We start from the raw sequence: 22,035 nt of genomic DNA, 5'->3' as shown, positions 1-22,035 counted from the left end.
CATAAAAAGGAAAAACATACATGTGGTTGCTAACAACTGTGGGGAAAAAAACAATAAGCCTGTACAGCAGTATCAAGTGCCTGTCATCTGTGAAATCTGTATTTGAAGATATGTGCATTATGTACATGTTTTCAATTATGAGTTCTTATTTTGAAGTAATAATAAGAAACTAACATAATAAAAAATTAAGAAGAGTTAGAAAAGACAAACTTGGAAGACAATTACTCTAATGATTTAGATTATTTGGGATTCTTCTTATATCTATCTCAGTTTTCTCCTTTGTAAAGTAGTATTTTAAAATAACCACAGATATATGTAATAATTTAAAAAGCAATACCTGTGAAATTCTCTAAAGTTTCACATAACAAATATTAGATCAATATAAAACATTACCATTATTAGTATAAGCCTTTGAAATACTTAAGCACATGATTCTTAGGGAAACATTAACCCCAGTAAATTTTTAATCAGGAAATTGGGGTGGGGGATCCAAAAACAAAAACAGAAGGTATCTACTGTATGTGTATGACTTTCCTCACCAGGAGGAAAAGGAGTTTGTGAATTTAAAATACAAAGTCTCAAACTAAATTTGTACCCCAACTGCAAGGCAATAATCAAATCACTAAAAAAAAGAAGCATGTGTGTAGTAAATTGGAGAGGAAAGACAGAAGAGAGCTACAAATGATGACTTAAAGGGTATAAATTTCAGCTAAACCCAATTGCATCTGCTTCCCATGTCCTAACTCCCTCCGTTTGGGACTCCCTCTGCATTCCACCCTCATACCCTTCCGGATGCTGTTCAAAGATAGTAATACTGTTATCCAAATGTAAAACTATTACTGAAAAATGTAAACCAACTTATTTGTGGGATCCCTTCCTTTCTCTCTAAAGCTGCTGTTTTCTAACACACATTTTACTTTTCAGGCATTTTCTAAAAGAAGTCACCCAGTTCATATCTAAAAACCAATCACTCAGTGGCTACTGTTTCTGAGCATTCTACAAAGTGCTCAACATTCTTTTCAGCATATGTGAGAGCAACATTTTTATCATTTATTACATTTTCACATTCCCCTAAATAAATAAATACTAGATTACGGCTCTGAAGTGGAACTGGCATTGTCCTCTGTATTCTACTCTGCCCCACATTAACCTCCCTAAGATTCCTCCAATCTCTAAATAATATATATACACACACAAATGTACTCATTTAATATACTTAAATACTTAACAGACTTTATAAACCTTCTCACTTTTAGGTAAAAAACTCAATAAAGAACACGGCATTCAGGCAGTTAGAACACAACAATATAAAACTGGCTTCACCTCCAGATGCATCTCAACAAGGTCATAACACTAAAATAATTTCACTATAGCTATTAAAGAATTAAGTGACCTTATTTAACAATAATCTGTTTCCCAAAAGATCCTAAAGATCTAACAGTATGACTAAATAAAAACTCAGAGAGAAGACTGCCACCTACTGAAATGCTGTTATTTTCTGGTACAATTCTGAGTGAAACATGGGCTTTTAATCCTAACAAGAAACAAAATGTATTCCTTATGTCAGCAAATACATCTGAAAAGTGGATTAAAGATATAATGTGATTTAATGATTAACTTAATTATCTCACATCGAAGGTAAAAAACAAAAGGGAACAAAAATTGAAAATCCATAAAATTCCATCAATATTAATAAAAAGACATGTCTTATAAGACAACTCAAGAGAAGTACTGTGATCATTAGGCATAAAGCCTTTCCTTATGCCTGGTTGACTAATAATTAATTCAAGGCACAATTCAAAAGCATAAAGAATGTTTCCACGATCGAAAAATAAGAGAATAGACAGAACAACCAAACTATCCAACTCTCAAATTTCCTAAGATCATTAAAAGAAGTTATTTGTGTATATTTTCTGAGATAAATGCTAAGACAGTTTTTTATCACATTGTTATTTTAAAATTTTGTGGCATTCAATGATCATCCCACCACTGACTCTTTACACTGATAGCCTCTGGATTTTAAATCTAAGAAATCTGTAGTGCTATGTAGAATAGTTTAAAAATGTGAGATGATGTGTTTGAATATGAGAATTTTACAGAAGAAAAATAATTTCCACATAAATTGTGCCATAGTTTATTTATATTTACAGTTTTTGGAAATATCAAAGTTAAACTAAATACATTAAGAATAAACTTACCAAGTACAAGAAATATCCACCAAAGCCAATACTGTCCATTGAAATATCCAGTAAAATAATCAGAAAACTATGGAGTGAACATAAATATATTAACCAAATTCGTACACCTGAATTTGAAAATCATAGATTATCTTCAGTTTCAGAATGATTTACCTCAAATAATCTTTAACACTTAAAAATAGCACAAAGGAAAAATAAAAACACCTAATGGCATACATATATATAAATTATTTGAGAAAAAAATCATCTTATGCAATAGCAAAAAAAAAAAAAAAAATTAAATGAAGTATTTTGGAAACAAAAACCAGTTTCAAACTCCCTGCAAGAAATACAAGTAAATGTTGTATGTCTGAATCACACATTTTCTTATTAAAAATTTCACATCAGTCCTTCTTTCATAATCTCTCAAAACCACAACTACCATCCCAAACACACTATAGCAACCCGCTGCTTCAGATATTAACACCAAAAGCCACATTAGTTTAATCTTATCAGATGGGGGTATCCTGCTGACCTCCAAAAAGAAGAGCTTTTGACCTTCTGTACACTCCCTACTGCTAATCACTGCCAAAAATACTAGGTGCATAAAGACCCCCATTAGAGTCTTTCTATTTTCAAACTAGATGCTCTAGCATTCAGTTCCCAACAGTGAGCTGAGAACAGCTAAATGAACCTTAAAGTGGCATTTCAACAGTTCCTATTAGTGGCCATGGCAGACAGTTTTATATTCTCTGTGGTGTGGGAATATGAACAGGCAGATGGAAGGCAGAGTTTGATGATATTGGACACAGTTATCTTTTCCTTGATTAGACTCTAGACATTACACTTCATTCATTTTAAAAGGCTTTTTAAAAAATCAATCTGATTTTCTTCAGTTACTTCAGATAACTTTAGCACCTAAAACAATGCCTCAAATGATTTTTTAAAAAGTGTTTAATATAACCTACTCTAAAATTATTAAAAATTAGCTTGTATTTACCCACCCTGTTTCCACTGGCCTGCAAACTGAATCTGATGTAACTAAAAATGATTTTGTTAAATGCAGACTTGCTCCCAAATCTGATATTAATTAAAAGTATTTGTAACTTTATAGGTAAAGATTTCCAATTATTTGTTGGTAATTTCCATATAAGCTTAAAAATCCTAGGCTTTGGCAATAATAAAAAATGCTTACAAATTGTAAATAATGTTATTTAGTAAGCATATCAAATAAAGATTACCTAAGTCTACTTTTTATAGCCTTTTAAGTATTTTCTCAGGAAGTATTTCTAATTAATAAATCAACCATTTATAGTAATTTCAGTATTTACAGTAATTTCATGTTTTACATTTTATAGTACTTTTTAAAAATCTATAGTAATTTGAGCGATTTAAAATTTCAAAGTACTACTAAACACAGAGATCCCACATACACCTACATCTTTAAAATATGTGTACAATGAAGGAGGGACTTGAACTGGAAAAGATGCAGCTTACACAGGACTGTACTATACTATTTTTTAGTCAAGTGATTCACAGTTAGAAATAAAACACTTTCATATAGGTCTTAAAGGCTTTTCAAGAACAAAAAAGAATAAAGAACCAAGGCAATATGTTTTTATTTTAAATTTCTGCGTGTTACCCAGTAACAGGCAACCCGAACAGCCAGAACAGAGTCTGTCTTCACCAAAATACTTTGAAAGAGAAGGATTCGCTATGCAAAAAGGATAAAGTAATGTTGGACTCATTACTGTGTTAGCAAAAATGTTTTAAAATACTAAAATCATAAGCCTAAGCCAACTGTTGTTGTTGTTTTTTAATATAAGTAAACCAATCATGTTGATTGGCCAGTCACAGGCTAGAGAAATCAAATTTTGGAAAATAAATTAATGAACATTAAGAATTCATCTGATTTTATTATATTAATACAACATCACTATTTCATTGTTTACATCCTACTTTCGAAACGTAATTTCTTAGTTTTTAATAAAACACATATGTATTTTTAACCAAATAATAAAAACCTTAGACAGAAGTAGTATTGGAAGCCTAGGCTAAAGATATTTACACAAAATCCGAGGTTCATGGCAGCTTAGACACAAAATGGACAGCAGCAGTATGATTTATAAATTACTTATTGTCTAATGAAAGGAAACACCAGGTTTTTAGGGGAAAACTTTTCTCTCAGCACTAAACTCTGAAAGGAATGTTTTACTTGGAGCATTATAGTAAAAGTCAAAATACAGTGTAACAGAGGCAGTACAGAAGTAGGAACATAGGCGATGAATTGAGACCAAGGTAGATGCCAATTCACATTGAAAACTGTGGGACTGGCTGGGCACGGTGGCTCACGCCTGTAATCCTAGCACTTTGGGAGGCCGAGGCTGGCAGACTGCCTGAGCTCAGGAGTTTGAGATCAGCCTGGGCAATGACGTGAAACTCTGTCTCTACAAAAATACAAAAAATTAGCCAGGCGTGGCGGCATGTGCCCGTAGTCCCAGCTACTTGGAGGCTGAGGCAGGAGAATCGCTTGAACTCAGGAGGCAGAGGTTGCAGGGTGCCAAGATGGCGCCACTGCACTCCAGCCTGGGTGGCAGAGTGAGAATCCGTCTCCACAAGAAAAACAACTGTGGGACCTTGAGCAAATTATTAGACTCTTTATTCTTACTTTCATCACCAATAAAATGGCTAGATCATCACCAGCATCAGAGATACAGTTAAAAGTTTGAAAACTCGTTATTTGTAACAAATTATGCCTGGCACACACTAAGGGTTAAATGAATGACAGTTATTGTTATTTTATACAAAAGATTTTTAAAAATCCTTTTCTTATAACACTTCTTAATACACACTAAAGGCATAACATTAACTCTAACTCAGTAAAAGTACTTTAAGGGAAACTAAACAGTCCTGGAGATCAAACTTGATGACAGTATATACCTTACAAAACTGTAAGAAACTCCAGTCCTTGAATATAAGTTCCCCATCTTATCACATCAACTAGAGTTGATAACTAGATAATCTAATCCCTTCTCAACCTAAGGTTCTTATGAGAAAATTAAGCTGTAATACTCTAAGGGCATAAGTTGTATAGGATGCATTAACTTCTTTCTTATACATCTAGAATGATACTAGCAATTTACTAACTGGGAGAATCGAGAAAATAGTCCTCATATCATTTTCTGTGTTCTGTGATTTAGATGAGAAATCCCATTTGATTAATAGTGCTTAAGAGTATCATAATCAACGTTGGACTTATCTAGGCCCAACTTCGAGGTATTTTAATAATAATTTCTATAAGGGAAGGGATTGTGTCTTTATCTTTGTATGTTCTGTAACACCTAATAGATTTATACTTGTGTTAGGAACCCACTGTACATCTTTTGCAGTAAAACTAAAACAAGAAATTGTCAGGGGATAGTTCTCACGATGGCTCAAATTTTAATTTTCTTAGAAGAAACCAGTCCATAGGTCCCAACCAATAATTAATTGATTAATAACCAAAACCTATGGATTACTGAAACCCTGGGAGGCTATAAGTTTTAAAATAATGAAGAAATGCATCACATCTATAAACATTAATATTTTCATAATAGGGACTTTTAAATCAACTTAGTAATATAGATATATTATCAAAGTGAACATTTAAGAGAAGCTAATATATTTGATCTATGATTCTACTAAAAATTTTAGGAGGACTTAGCTCATTCAATAAGAAATGAATGTTTAAATGCAGAATGTATATATTTTAATTTATTAATTGTATAATAGCATTTTAAATGTGTAGGTAACTTTTCAAAAGACTTATTAAAACAGTAAGTAAAGCCATTCTTGATCATTCTCCTAGATCTTATCGTAAAGAGAAAAAAAAAAAAAAAAACTAGGAAGAAACATTTGTAAAAAGAAGTGAAAAGAGGCCTTCAAAAGGCAAAGGTAAAGAGCTGGGGGAAGATGATGCTAACAGCACTAATGCCTAAGCAATTTTTACAGAAAACTTTTTTGGGACTAGAAAAGTTGTTAAGGTGGGGAAAAGGACTTATCACTGTCTCGCTACACACTATCTTGTAAATGATAAGAAGAAGGCAGAGGGTGACTTCAGGGAACAACAGGAAAATAAGGAAGGCTCAGAAGAAGCATGAAGGAAAAAAAGGGTTCAGATAACCACTTCATAGGCCTTTTGAGCTCTCAATGTTTTCAAAAGAAAAGAGTGAGAAAATATTTAAGTTCATGATAATGTGACTAAATGAGAAATTTTTATGTTTTAACTGATTTTAGGCATACCTGCACTATATCACAATAATAGTAGCCATGATTTACTGAGCACATATATTTGTGCAGTAACTGGATAAGGTACTTTAATTACATTATTTCCATACCTCATAAAAATGCCACAAGGCAGCTATCATCAGCCTATTATAAAGAAACTAATGCTCAGAACAATTAAATAAAGTTAAAAGACATATAAAAAAGTTGAGACTCAAACTTAAATTTTTATGATTTCAAAGTTCTTTCCACTATATTAACAATTTCTCATATGATAAAGTGTTCATACCGCAGAGCTCACTATAATGATTAAATATAGGATTTAAGAATAAGCCTTCAAATAACTGAATTCATGAAAATAAAGTGCCCATTTATGAATCACACAGAAAATTTCATACATCTCATTTTAGAGATAAAAGAGATACAGGCTATCAAGACACTCACCCTGACAATAAGGATCCATTTGATCAAGGAAAGGCCAAATCCGCAGATAGCACCATACCTTCCAGCTATGGTATTGGTGATACAGAAGGATAAACAAAATCCAAGCCAGTTGAAAATAAATGCCACTAAAAGTAACAGAAACAGTTATTTTATAAACCACAATTTGGAAACAAATTAACATAGACTTATTAATAATATTTCATTGCTCAATGGAAACAGCAGTTCCCTTTCTTTTAACTCTGCCAATTAAGCCTTCTTTATAGACTATAGCCTACTTTTTGCAAACGGCTTATTTGCTATACTGTATATCAACAAATGGGTAAGCTTGGTTTCTCGTCAGTCTGGCCAACAGGAATCCATTCCTGAAAGCTTATCATTAATAGTTGAAACCGCAGTTTTAAACTAGCTTAAAACCAGATCACAATGTAGCTCACATGTGGTTCCACGCAAGAAGTCCAGCCTAAGCAAACAGCCAACAAAATTGGCTTTGTAAAAAAGGTAAATAAAAGCAGGCCGGGCGCAGTGGCTCACGCTTGTAATCCCAGCACTTTGGGAGGCCGAGGCAGGGGGATCAGCTGAGGTCAGAAGTTCGAGATCAGCCTGGCCAGCATGATGAAACCCTGTCTCTACTAAAAATAAAAAAAATAGCTGGGCGTGGTGGCAGGGACTTGTAATCCCAGCTACTCAGGAGGCTAAGGTAGAATTGCTTGAACCTGGGAGGTAAAGGTAGCAGTGGGCCAAGATCACACCACTGCACTGGAGCGTGGGCAACAGAGCAAGACTCTGGCTCAAAAAAAAAAAAAAAAAAAAAAAAGAAAGAAAAAGAAAAGAAAAGAAAAAAAAAGGTAAACAAAACAATAAAATTCAATACTTCACAAATACTTCATGGGTTTCTTCAGCTGTAATTACAATTCTTAGATGTTCCTTTTCTGGATTTACTTATGCTATGTAATGTCATCTAAAAGCTATATAAAAAACAGCTTTTAATGGACAGAATAAGTCATCAATTTTTGTTTTCCAAGATGTGTAGTGTCCAGATAACCCCTTTAAAAACTGTAACTTTTTGACTTGTATATGGTAGGTGCTCAAAAGAATGAATGGAATAAAGATGCTTAACATGAATTGTTAGGGAAATAAAATTAAACCACAATGGGATACCATCATCAAATTATTAGAATGTCTAAAAAAAAAAAAAATCATCAACACCAAATACTGGTGAGGACACAGAGCAACAGGAACTCTCATTCATTGCTGGTGGGAATGCAAAATACTACAGCTACTTCGGAAGACAGTTTGGCAATTTCTTACAAATCAGAATTCACATTTCAAAACACTCCTCTAATTCTTTTAAGGTTACAAGTATCTTCTCTTTCTGTTTCCCGCAAGTCTAAAATGAGAATAGTGCAGGTGACTACTTACTACCATGGCATGTTGACGTGAAAATTCACACACGGTACAAATGGCTAAACCTCAGAAGAAAAGTTTTCTAAACAGGATCAAATAAGAGCCCATTACATTTTAAAGTACTAAAATTTAAGGTCATTTCCATAGACTGTCAATCATCTGTAAACTTTTCATTTCTAGTGTTTGGCAAATAACCAAATTCTGTTCCATTCTCTTAGAAAGTTTCTTAAAAATAAGATCAGAGATACGCATATTATGCATGTATCTGAGGCATTTTATGGTAACACTTTAAAAGGATTTTGAGAGCAAAAGCATTATTACAAACATTTCTTCTTTTACATTTTCTGAACAAGAATACACAATTATCTCACCAAATTTAAGTGTAAACTTTTTTTAGGGTTATATGAGGTAAAACACTAAAAATAAAGAAGGAAAGAATTAAACCACCAAAAGGTTTTAATTGAAATAGTCTTATTGATATTCACTGTAATTTTACTTGTGCAAGTTATGTAACGTGACATGCTTAAGTTATAAATAAACCACACTAAAAATAAAATCTTTTTCTGGACCGTTTTACCCAGAGTAGCTATTAGATGTTTAAGAAACTTGGAAAATATAGCAAGTTGCAATCTGAAAAACAGCCACTAGATGGTAGTGATGACAAACAAATCTATGCTTATCAAGCAAATAAACTCTAGGCCTATAGCCTACCAGAAAAAAAAAAAAAACAGGAAATAGAGGTAAAAACAAATTTACTGTCACAATATTGGCACAATATTTGTAAAACAGGAAGCGTTACATATATGAGTTGTGGAAAAAATTTAGTAAAAATTTAGTAAAATATTTATATTAAATCTTAAATATAAATATATACATTTACATTATATTAGCTAATAATACTATCACTGGCTAAGAATAAAGTCATCCAGTGTGTCTAAGTTACCATGCATTTATAACACATCAGTGAAAGGCCTTCAAATCTAAGAAATAAAAATTAAAAAGAAGATACTGGTGGTAAATGAAATAAAGAAACGGAGAAACAAGATTTCTGAGTTACATAATTAGAAGGTGTCAAATAACATGTTTTTATTCCCAAGAAACAGGTATTTATACTAAAATTAGTACAATATATTTAGATCCTTTCTTTTCTAATTAAGGTTTCTTAAAAGGTATAATAACAATGAATGCAATGAATGTTTAAGCTACTCTTTTTTGTAAACAAACTATGTGAGAAGTTTGTTATTAAAATGTTACTAATATATAGGATTACCAGTTAAACCAAAATTAAGATAAAAACCAAGGTTCACAGGACTAATATTACAAAACAGCACTCATTTGTAACCAGAGTTTATTTCCTTTTTATTATAACTAACATATCTAACTAGAAATTGTAACTAAAACCAATTTAAGATTTAAATCTTGCATATACATTTGCTGGTTGACAACCTGAATATTACAATTAGTAAATTCGAGGAGCTGCCGGCCCTCCTTCCTCATTCCTCTCCCCCTCTTTTCTTCAGCAGATGAAAATAGAAGGGAAGCAAGAAACCATTTCAAACTTGGAGGACAAGGTTTACATGAACTTTCAGACTCAAAAGTGTCAACTCATGAAGTTTGTATTTTCTACTTTTTAAAGTTGAATGTGACACTTTAAATAAGTTTATTTCTCAGTTTTACGATCATAATAAAGCTTATAACTAAACTGAATTAAATCAGCATTCTATCCAAGAATGAAAGCTTGATCATTTAACCAGGTGGTGGGCAGAAATTAACTATATCATAGATTAATAAACTTACTTAAATGAATATTAGGTTTCTACCACTGGCTTTAGTAATTTATTGGGCATCTTATTATTTAATGAGTTTACTATGTCAATCCCTGTATTAAGAATTGAAATAATGAAGACTTTGACACAGTCTTCTCTCAAGAACATTAAATTTACTTTATAAGTCAAATACTAAGAATTCTGCAAGATGTTAAAATGTTACTAAGTTTCTGATCTTCTAATTCTTACCATTCCCCCAAATAAGACTTATACTTTCATAACTGTCTGTCTCAAGTGACACTGTTCCAGTTGCCCAGAATGTCGTTTTTTCCAATCCTTCTTCTAGCTTAAGGACACTCAAATGGAAATCCTCTGCCCCCAAAGTGGAATTTATAGTTTCATTCGATATGCTCCTAGAGAGCTGAATGGGCACCAATATAGCAGTATTTCTCTTTAAAAATATGAAATAGCTTAAATACGCTTAGGTACTTTTACATGTCAGCGTCTTCATAATGGCTGCAATGCATATTTAGGCAAACAAGAGTTTAATAAATTCTAGGATTTGTATTTAAACATATGATCACAGTATTCATTAGTTCAATATCAGAAACAATTTACATTTTAAGAAAGGTAGACACATGCTAACAATATTTGCTTCTCTTCACTATGTTACTTTAATACACATAAAATCAATACATGCAAAAAAATCAAAATAGTTGGGAAAGATTGCTTACTGAAAAATGCCAGCATGAAAATGCCATCATTACCCACTCTGAGCTGGTCTGCATCACTGAAGTCATCTCTTGGTGGACACTCTTCCTCCTGAATCTGTAAATATGTAACATTGGAATAGTTCACTAAAAATTACAACTTTACCATCTTAAATGTAAGCATAAGAACTTCAACAAAATCTAATGTTCTCAATTTGTTGTACAGACAAATAAAATAATGAGTACAATGTCTGGCACAGAGTAATCAATAAGCATTAGCAAGTACTATTTTTTCACAGTCACATTTGAAAAGAGTAACTTTAAAGACAAACACAAAAAAGACAAAAGATGAGTAACATCAAACTCATAAAAATGGTATCAAGAAGACACATGTGACAGTGCTGCATAGTAATGATTGGGAAATAAGAACTTTCATAACCAGTGGTGGAGTATAAATTGGTACAACTTCTATGGTTGGCAATTTTGCAATAATTATCAAAAATAAAAATGTGCATACCCTATGATCCAGCCATTCCAGTTCTTAAAATATACTGCACAGATATATACATACATACACATATTCCCTCTTATAAAAATGATGTATTAAAGATAATTCATTCCAGCAATGCTAATAAGAGCAAAAGATTAGATACAATCTAAATGCCCATCAACAGCAGACTATGTTAGGAGATATTCTCCACACTTCTATCATGTTTCTACATGTCTTCCAGGTAAAGGCATTGGCGGCCTTTTTTCTGGAAAAGCTGCCGGCATTCAATGCCAGCCCCGGAAAGCAGCCACAGGAGCTGTACACTGCAAAGCCTCAGGGGCAGAGCTGCTCAAGGCCTGGGAAGCCCATCCCTTGTACCAGAAAGCCCTGGATGTGAGACATGGAGTCAAAGATTATTCTGGCCAGGTGTGGTGGCTCACGCCTATAATCCCACACTTTAGAAGGCCGAGGCAGGCGATCACTTGAGGCCAGGAGTTCAAGACCAGTCTGGCCACCGTGGTGAAACCCTGGCTCTACTAAAAATACAAAAATTAGCCAGGTATGATGGCACATGCCTGTAATCCCAACTAGTCAGGAGGCTGAGGAGTGAGAATCGTTTGAACTCGGGAGGTGGCAGTTGCAGTAAGCCGAGATCACACCACTGCACTCCAGCCTAGGTGACAGAGTGAGACTGTCTCAAAAAAAATATCATTTTGGAATTTTAGGATTTAATGACTGTCATGCTTGGTTTTGGTCTTCTATGGGGCTTGTATCCCGTTCTGTTGACCAATTTCTCCCTTTTGGAACCAGAATATTTACCCAATGCCTATAGTGCCATTTTATCTTAGAAGGAAGTAACTTATTTTTTATTTTACAGGCCCATAGGTGGAAGGGACTTGCCTCGTCTCAGATGAGACTTTGGATTGTTGATTTTTTGAGTTAATGCTGGAATAAGATTCTGGGGGACTGTTGGGAAGGAATGGTTGTTTTTTGAAATGTGAGGAGGACGTGAGATCTGGGAGGGGCCAGGGACAGAATCACATGGTTTGATTTGTGTCCCCATCCAAATCGCATGTTCAACTGTAATCCTCAACTGTTGGAGGTTGGGCCTGGTAGGAGGTGATCGGATCATGGGGATGGTTTCTAACGGTTTAACATCACTTCCCTGCTGTTCTCATGATAGTGAGTGAGTGCATTATTGTTTTTTTCTGAGATCTGGTTGTTTAAAAGTGTGTGGCATCACCCCTCCACTCTCTTTCTCCTACTCCAGGTATGTAAAACAGGCCTGCTTCCCCATCACCTTCTGCCACAATCGTAAGTTTCCTGAGGCGTCCCCAGAAGCTGCTATGCTTCCTGTACAGCCTGCAGAACTATAAGTCAATTAAACCTCTTTTCTTTATAAAGTACTCAGTCTTGGGTATTTCTTTATAGCAGTGTGAAAATGAACTAATATGCTACACATCATCTCAGTTGAGTGTGAATAACTCAATTTTGTGAGGCCAAGTCTGAGAAGCTAGGGTTCTGCTCAAGATCACATAATTAGGAGGGTCAAAGTGGAACCTGAATCCAGGGCACTGATGTTCTTTCCACACAATCATGGTAGCCTCACTAAGCATACTGCTATCCTCAAATTTAAAAACTTTCAAAATCATTTTATATTGCTTATTATTTAGGTACAAAAATCCCTTAAATTGTGCAATCATATATCACAGGTAAACTCAATATACTAAATTTAATCACTGGCCATGACTAAGTATATATTTATAAAATTTTATATAATTTCAAATTAATTCAAGGAATAAACATTAAAGCATAGTAAGAACAAAAAACTGTCAGTGTGATGGCAAAAATATATTTCATACTGTGTATTTTAAAACATCAGTCCAGGCCAGGCACAGGGGCTCATGCCTGTAATCCCGGCACTTTGTGAGGCCGAGGTGAGGTCAAGAGCTCAAGACTAGCCTGACCAATATGGCAAAACCCCATCTCTACTAAAAACCCCATCTCTACTAAAAATACAAAAAAATTAGCCAGGCATGGTGGCAGGCTCCTGTAGTCCCAGCTACTCAAGAGGCTAAGGCAGGAGAATCATTTGAACTGGGGAGGCAGAGGTTGCACTGAACCGAGATCGCACTACTGCATTCCGGCCTGGGGGACGCAGTGGGACTCCGCCTCAAAAACAACACAAAACAAAACGACAACAAGAAAATCAACACAGAAATTTTATCAAAAGTCGTTAAAAAAAATTTTTTTTAAGGTCGATCTCACTCTGTCACCCAGGCTGGAGTGCAGTGGCACAATCATGGCTCACTGCAGTCTTCATCTGGGCTCACTATAGCCTTAATCTCCTGGGCTCAAGTGATCTTCCCACTTCAGCCTTCCAAGTAGCTGGAAGTAGAGATGCATGCCACCACACCTGGCTGAACTTTTTTTTTTTAGTGGAAATAAGGTCTCGCTATGTTGCCCAGGCTGGTCTGAAACTCCTGAGCTCAAGCAATCTGCTTGCCTCAGCCTCCCAAAGTGCTGAGATTACAGGAGTGAGTCACTGCAATATGCCCAAAGATGTCTTTTATAATATTAATAGAAAAAAACCAAAACACAAACATTTGAAAATACTCTAATTGTTCACTCTAGAGGAATGGCCACTAAATTTCAATAGCATATTGATTCCAGGGAATTTAACTCAACTATTAAGTAACAGGTAAATGTTTAGATAAGATGTTTAAAAAATAAAATGGTATCTAGGCAATAATTTCAACTACATTAAACATTAATTTCTGAATCCTGAAATTGGTAAAGACATCGAAATATTTTAAAATAGAGAGCTGTAATAGAACACCTGTGGTATTTTCCTCTTCCTATTTTCCCACATTGGCTAATACAGAGAAAGCATTCATTAACATAATCGACTGTCATTTACTAAACAACAAAAATGTGCCTGGTAATAACTAGGTACTGGGAATGTAAATGCAAGATCTCTGTCCTGGAATCGCTCATGATTTATCCAGTGGTAGTTCTAATGTCAAAAGACAAGTTACTGCAACAATTTAAAACAAGTTACAAAAAAAGAGCCCTACCCATTATAAGATGATGAAATGAGACTACCTGAAGAACAAGCCATGTTCTAAACATTTTATAAAATTAATGGTTTGGAATTAGCATTTTTCATAGAAATATTAAAAATGAGTTGTCATTTTCAGAAAACTACTTAACCATTTCGTGACATACATGCAATTCTACGCATCAGAAATAGGAAATAGTAAAAAACAGTAGTTTTAAAGTCTCTTGACTATCTATATTCTCCCAATGAGAGTTGATTTAGGACATACGCTTTCACACCCAGCTGAGACTCATTTACAACTGAATGTACTCAAATGCTAATTCGATGAGACTTTTTTTTCAATTTTTCAATTTTGTTTGTAATTGACAAAAACTATATATGTATGATGTATAACATGATGTTCTAAAATGTGTATACATTGTGGAGTGGCTAAATTGAGCTAATTACCATGTACAGTACTTCAAATATTTTTTTTTTGTGGTAAGAACACTTAAAATCTACTCTCCTAGCAATTTTCAAGCACAGACCAATATTTTAATCTCAATCAGGTAATGGAGACTCATATGCAAACATTCATACTCTGCACAAAGAGGGTACTGAAGCACTGGGTTAAGGAAGCACAGGTAAATTTAAAAGATTTTTTACAAGACCTAAGTTAGTCTCTTGTACACAATTCTATTAATACTTGGCTGTCTATGAAATTTTCCACAATGCTCACAAGCTGGAGTTACAATGATATCAGAAGCAGGTGAAAACAGAGAATTTTTCTTTATGGACATGTTCCAATTCCCGCTGAGGATTACATTTACTTTCTAAAACAGGGTGCTGGAAATGATGACAATGAGGAAACGGAACAGTAACACTTCAGACTTTTCTCTCCAAAAGCGGTAAAACCAACTTTCCTCAAAGCACACTTAGCAAGACTTAATACTTCCTACGTTGTCTTTAGAATTCTATCCTATTCTATGGAAGTTAGGGCAGTAAATGATCTAAGGTCCATAATACTCTTTAAGGACCTTTGCCACTGCCAAGGTCTCTAGGGAAACACCCCTTGAGAAAAGGAGTTATTGGGACTTTCATAGCTAGAGAGGACTCAATCTACTTCACTGAGAGATGGGCATGTGCATTTACAAATATATGTGTTCTAAGTAACCTAGAACTGATTTAGACAGAAACACCCTATTTAGATCTATCCTCCTCTATGATGTTCCCCTCACAGCAACAAAAATTCTTATTGACTTAGCTATATTATGCCACTGTGTTAAGAGACTTACTTTCCTCCTCTGTGAAGGAAAAGGCATAACAAATAAATCTGGAGTTTACTGTCTTTATCTACCTCCATAACTGTGTCCAAAGCTATTTATTTATGTTGACATTTAACCCTGTGTGTGCTGGAAGAGGGTAGTGGGAGCAGGCAAAAAAAGGGTTGTTGCTGATAAAAGAAACACATCCAGGGCACATGCTCATCTCTCAAGAGGATCTGCTCGCTGGGCTCTGACCTCATAGCAGCTAGAGGAGAATGCCATACATGGAAGTACATCTCTCTCCCTTGATTCCTCACCTAATTCTACCTTTCCTGGGTGAATTGATATTTTTTCTTTTCCCGAACAAAATGGGGTGAATCCAGGGATCTGAAATGGCATCTCTCAAGTCTGAAGCAAGAAAAAAAAGGCAAAAAATTCTAGCACTCCTTGCAGCCACACTAAAATGTAAATAATTTCTGCCTCTTACCTGGCTGCAGAATAGCAGCTGTATATGCATGTCACTGACTCTCCATGACTGAGACAGCCACTCCTTTTACCAGAGCAAAGAATAATATACATGTATCTCATTAACTCTATTACTAAAACAGGTAGATGAGGAAGACAGAATGCTTGATCATCATTCCAAAATTCTAGAGTAGAATATGTTATTTAAAAAAATAGCTGACAAAAATAATTTGAAGGCCTTGTAACATTTCTGTGTGTTTTTCGGCTACCTTGAGTTCTTTCACAGTCACTAAACCGGCTATGCTAATATAGAAAACATAAACAGAAAAAAAAGATGATTCACAATTAAAATGATAGGCCATAGAATTCAAACTACGTAAGCAGAGAAATAAGTACATGGACATCAAAGGGTCCATGGACTTGAGGTCCAGGCAAAGAGAAGAACTTTCCAAGTGGTGGTAACCAGAGTGAGTGAGTTAGGATGCGAGGTGAAGGCTAACACATGAGGTGCCTGAAATCAAAATTTAGGAAATGGTAAGTGGGGAAGAGCAATAGAAAAGAGGAAGTCAAGGGATGGAGAAGGTGAATTTAACTAGGGGAATGTCAATTTCAACAAAAATGACCACACACATAAGCAAAAGTAGAACAAATACAGTAACCCTTCAACAACACAAGGATTAGGGACACCGACCCCCCTGCATGTGGTAGAAAATCTGAGTGATTTGACTTCCCCAAAACTTAACGACTCACAGCCTACTGTTAACTAGAAGCCTTACTGATAATATAAACAGTCAATAATACATAAACTAGTATCTACATACATTTTATACATTCATTACCTGCCTTAATTTTTTCAATATTTCTGGGCTACGCAATTCATCCCAAGTTTTTTCAAATTACTGCAGATCTCCAAAATGTTTTTCCAATATACTTATTTAAAACAATCTGCATACAAGTAGACCTGTGCAATTCAAACCCATGATGCTCGAAAAAAATCTACATACACACTTAAATACAAAGAACTATTTTTAGTATTACTAAATGTACATATCAATTAACAAAAATAATTTTATCAAAAGAAATGATAAAATTTTCTTACTCTTTGAGATGTTTCTGCTGCTGCAGCCGCCATTGCAGCAGCTTTAGCCTTCTCAGCTTCATCGTATGTAGGAAGAGAGGTAGCAACGCTATAGGGAGGTGGCACAGGATAAAACTCACCATAAACTTCTGTATCTGAAGAAAGAATTCAAAAAGAACAACCAATAAAATCTATTTAATTTTGTAGCCATACTTAACAATTTACAATAGGCCACTAATACAGGACTACTATTATAGTCCTATGTTATAAGCTATAAATTACTATTACAATCATATATCTTATTTTAATCCAAATTTATTATAAAGAGAAAGAATGGATAAATACCATTTAAAGGCTAATACACTAAACAAGAACCTCTAGATTGAAATTCTGAAAAAGAGTGCCAGACAAGAGAAGTTAAGAATCTCACAATACTTATTACTCATGTGTTCACTGTAGTAGCACTTTTAATTTGCTTCAGGAACTTTTCTTTTGCATTCATAACTTGGCAGTTTGGAGAAAGAGGTCTGGCTTTTGGTGTATAGGCTTTTGGTGCACATGAGCATCCTCTATGTGCTTATTAGTATGCACAAATAACTTAAGTTTACTTGCCTACTATCTCACAGCCAAAGAAGCAAAAAGAAAAAGTCAGGAATAATAATAACAAAACATTTACATAGCACTAACCATTTCATATACCACTTCTATATACATTGATCTTAGCATCTCTGAGGTTCAGAAAAGTTGCTTGTAAAATATTAAACATTAAGTGGCAGACAAGGAAGCTCCTGACCCCAAATCCTTTGCTCCAATAACATACAAGGGGTAATTTTTTTACATATGTTGATTTCAGCAACTGCCCTAATCTCTTAAGCAAATTCAGTATTTCCCTTTGCTAAAAGATTGAAGTTTTACTTTTTCACTCTTGTGCCTTTCTCTTCCCATTTTTCCTTTATCCATCTGTTTCTTTAGATTTTCTTTTATAAAGTATTTCTCTCTCCAATTTTTGAAATATAATATCCAGAAATACATTACAATAGAAAGTACAGACTGCTTATTTTAAAAATAAAGCCCATCACTTATTACAACATAAGTAGTAAAGTAAAATGCTACATGTCAATCAACTCATTAGACTGATGCAAGAGTCACTGACACACACACAAAAAAGTAGGTTCTAAAAGTAGCATACACCACATTGTCTGACATCACTTTTGTATTTTCCTCCATTATAACTATAGTAGTTTTCTATAAGCATATCTGGTTTTATACACTTTGCTTTAGTGTATTTTGCAAATACTGTATTTCTTACAAACTGAAGGTGTGTGGCAATTCCGCATCGAATAGACAACATATCGAATTTCGATAACACCATCAAAAAATGGTGTTATCAGCACCACTTTTCCAAAAGCATGTGCTCACTTTGTGTGTCTGTCCTATTTTAGTACTTCTAGCAACATTTCAAACGTTTCCAGTGCTATTATTATATCTTTTATGGTGATCTGTGATCAGTGATCTTTGATGTCACTATTGTCATTGTTTTGGGGCACCACAAACTGTGCCCATAGAACACAGGAAACCTAATTAATAAACACTGTATGTGTTTTGTCGCATGTCTCTCACTCTAATTCAAAAGCTAGAAATAATTAAGCCTAGCAAGGACGGCATGTCAAAAGCCAAGACACACTGAAAGCCAGACCTCTTGCTCCAAACAGCCAAGTTATGAATGCAAAGGAAAAGTTCCTGAAGGCAATTAAAAGTGCTACTACAGTGAACACATGAGTAATAAGGGAAACTACTTTATTGCTGATATGGAGAAAATTCTAGTTCCAGTTAGAAGATCAAACCAGTCACAACATTCCTATATGCCAAAGCCTGGTTCAGAGCAACGTGCTAACTCTCTTCAATTCTATGAAGACTGAGAGAAGTGAGGAAGGTAAAGAAGAAAAGTTGGCCGCTGGCAGAGGTTGGTTTATGAGGCTACATCAAAGAAGCCATCTTCATAAAAGTGCAACATGAAGCAGCAAGTGCTGACGTAGAAGCTGCAGCAAATTATGCAGAAGATCTAGCTAAGATCATTGATGAAGGTGGCTATGCTAAACAACAGATTTCCAATGTAGATGACACAGCTTTCTACTGGAAGATGTCTTCTAGGACTTTGATAGCTAGAGAGGAGTCAATTCCTAGTTTCAAAGCTTCAAAGGACAGGCTGACTCTCTTGTAAGGAGTTAATTCAGCTGGGAACTTTAAGTTGAAGCCAATGCTCATTTACCATTCTGAAGATCACAGAGCCCTTAAGAATTATGCTCAGTCTACTCTGTGCTCCATAAATGCAACAACAAAGCCTGATGACAGCACACCTGTTTACAGCATGGTTTACTGAATGTTTTAAGTCCATTGTGGAAAGTTCAGGAAAAAAAGATGTCTTTCAAAATATTACTGCTCACTGACAATGCACCTGGTCACTCAAGACCTCTGAAGGAGATGTACAAGAAGATTAATGTTGTTTTCATACCTACTAACACAACATCCATTCTGTAGCCCATGGATCAAAGGGTCATTCTTTCAAGTCTTACGATTTTACAGCTATATTTCCTAAGACAATTGCTGCCATACTGATTTCTCTGATGGATCTGGACAAAGTAAACTGAAAACCTTCTGGAAAGGATTCACTGTTCTAGATGCCATTAAAAACATTCAGGATCGTGGGGGAAGGTCAAAATATGAATATTAACAGGAGCTGGAAGAAGTTGATTCCAACCCTCACAGATGACTGGGGGGTTCAAGACTTCAGTGGAGAAAGTAACTGCAGACGTGGGAGAAAGAGCAAGAGAAGTAGAATCAGAAGTGAGGCCTGAAAATGTGACTGAATTGCTGCAATCTCATGGTAAAACTTGAATGGATGAAAAGTTGCTTCTTACGGATAAGCAAAGAAAGTGATTTCTTGAGATGGGAGATACTCTTAGTGAAGATGCTGTGAACATCGTTGAAATGACAAAAAAGGACTTAGATTACATAAGTTTAACTGACAAAGCAGTGGCAGGGTTTGAGAGAACTGACTCTAGTTTTGGAAGAAGTCCTAGTGTGGGTAAAAGGCCATAAACAGCACTGCACGCTATAGATAATTCTTTCGTAAAACAAAGAGTCAATTGGTGTAGCAAACTTCATTGCTGTCTTATTTTAACAAATTGCCACAGTTGGAGCTGGGCACAGTAGCTGGCACCTGTAATCCCAGCTACTCATGAAGCTGAGGCAAAAGGATCACTTGAGGCCAGGAGTTTGAGACCTGCCTGGGCAACATGGGGAGACTCCATCTTTAAAAATATTAATTTTTTAAAAAAATGGTTGTCCCTGTAGTACTCAGGAGGCCCAGGCAGGAGTATTGCTTGAGCCCAGGAGTCCAAGACTACAGTGAGCTATGATAGCGCCACTGAATCCTGTCTCTAAAAAAAGAAAAGAAACTGCCATAGCCACCCCAACATTCAGCAACCACCACCCTGATCAGTCAGTAGCCATCAACATTGAGGCAAGATCTTCCACCAGGAAAAAGATTATGGCTCACGGAAGCTCTGATGATCATTAGCATCTTTTAGCAGTAAAGTTTTAAATTAAGATATGTACATTTTTTAAACACAACGCTACTGCACTCTTAAGAGTATAGTGTAAACGTAACTTTTGTATGCACTGGGAAACCAAAAAATTCATATGACTCTCTTTACTGAGATATTCGCTTTACTTCAGTAGTCTGAAAATGAACCAGCAATATTTCTGAAGTATGCTTTTATTTTTTTACATTTGTTTACAATTTTCTCTAACAGAATTTCTTGCATTTCCAACCTAAAAACACATTTTACTCTAGCAATACTTCTACTGTATTTTCATGCATATAGGTCTTAAAACAATTTTTAGTGCTGTCAATAAGAGCTAAGAACCTGAAGTTAGGTCATTTTTAATCTAATCACATGGAATTGGTACTAGCAGTATAATACTGAATGTTATCAAACACAAGAGACAAGAGTCAAATTCTTAGAAAAGATTTATTATCAGAATGTAAAAACATAAGTGGTCAAGTAAACATTTCTTTAGTTCTGAAAGAGTAGAAGCAAAACCTAAGTAAAAACAATGTTTACAAATTTTAAGGTAGTAACATTAAAACTGTAAATTTTAAAAACTGCAACAATGGCACACATTATCCGAGGAGATGTGATCTTTCATAATAACAAGGATGTAAATTTTTGAAAGGTTTTAATACTCGAGACAGGAAAAAAAATCCCTACGACTAATAGATGAAAGTTGGGTAGGAAAACTCAACTGCTACAGCTTTAATTTTCACTTTTAAATTTTACTTATTTTTCTCTACCCTTTTAAGAGAGTAGTTCTCAACAAAAGGATTTAAAGTCTGGCGAGCTCCAGCTCCAAATCCTCCTCTTAGAAGTTGTGTGACCTCAAGCTAATCACTTAAGCACTATAAAGCTCCACTTTCTCATCCATAAAACTGACACAGCAGGGCTATTACTTGCTATTACGGGATAAAATAGAAGAGTATTCAAGAGGACTCTGTAAACTGTGAAGCATTACACAAATGTCACGTATTATTATTTACGTTGCTCAGATCTATTAAAAACTAGCCAAAAAGTGACCTAATGGAGAATATAATCTCTGCAAAATCTAGCGCAGTTCATGTTTAAAATACAGTAATGCATCACTTACTAACACGGATATATTCTGAGACATGTGTTAAGCAATTTAGTCTTTGTGGAACATCATAGAGTGTACTTACATAAACCTAGAGTGTAGAGCCTACTACACAACTAGGCTATATGGCATATAGCCTATTGCTCAGACTACAAACCTGTACAGCATGTTACTGTACTGAATACTCTAGGCAACTGCAACACAATGTTAAGTATCTGTGTTATATAAATACATCTAAACA

General features: G+C 34.9%; 1 protein-coding gene across 2 annotated transcripts in view; it reads right to left on the bottom strand.

Annotated features, from left to right (window-relative positions):
* Positions 1-22,035, bottom strand: part of NDFIP2 (Nedd4 family interacting protein 2) — a 70,619-nt gene that overhangs the window by 5,262 nt on the left and 43,322 nt on the right. Inside the window, exons 3-6 of one of the 2 annotated variants that reach the window (XM_005586071.5) lie at positions 17,124-17,257; positions 10,789-10,882; positions 6,885-7,009; positions 2,199-2,265 (exon numbers count right to left, since the gene is read on the bottom strand). In XM_005586071.5, the coding sequence (XP_005586128.2) occupies positions 2,199-2,265; positions 6,885-7,009; positions 10,789-10,882; positions 17,124-17,257 (420 nt within the window). The remainder of the gene's footprint in view (positions 1-2,198; positions 2,266-6,884; positions 7,010-10,788; positions 10,883-17,123; positions 17,258-22,035) is intronic. The other variant, XR_006693513.3, reaches the window with a different exon arrangement.

The sequence above is a fragment of the Macaca fascicularis genome, chromosome 17, assembly GCF_037993035.2.
Source record: "Macaca fascicularis isolate 582-1 chromosome 17, T2T-MFA8v1.1".
In the NCBI taxonomy this organism is placed as follows: Eukaryota; Metazoa; Chordata; class Mammalia; order Primates; family Cercopithecidae; genus Macaca; species Macaca fascicularis.
Note: the sequence above shows the minus strand (reverse complement) of the source record. Positions and strands in the feature narration are given on the sequence as shown.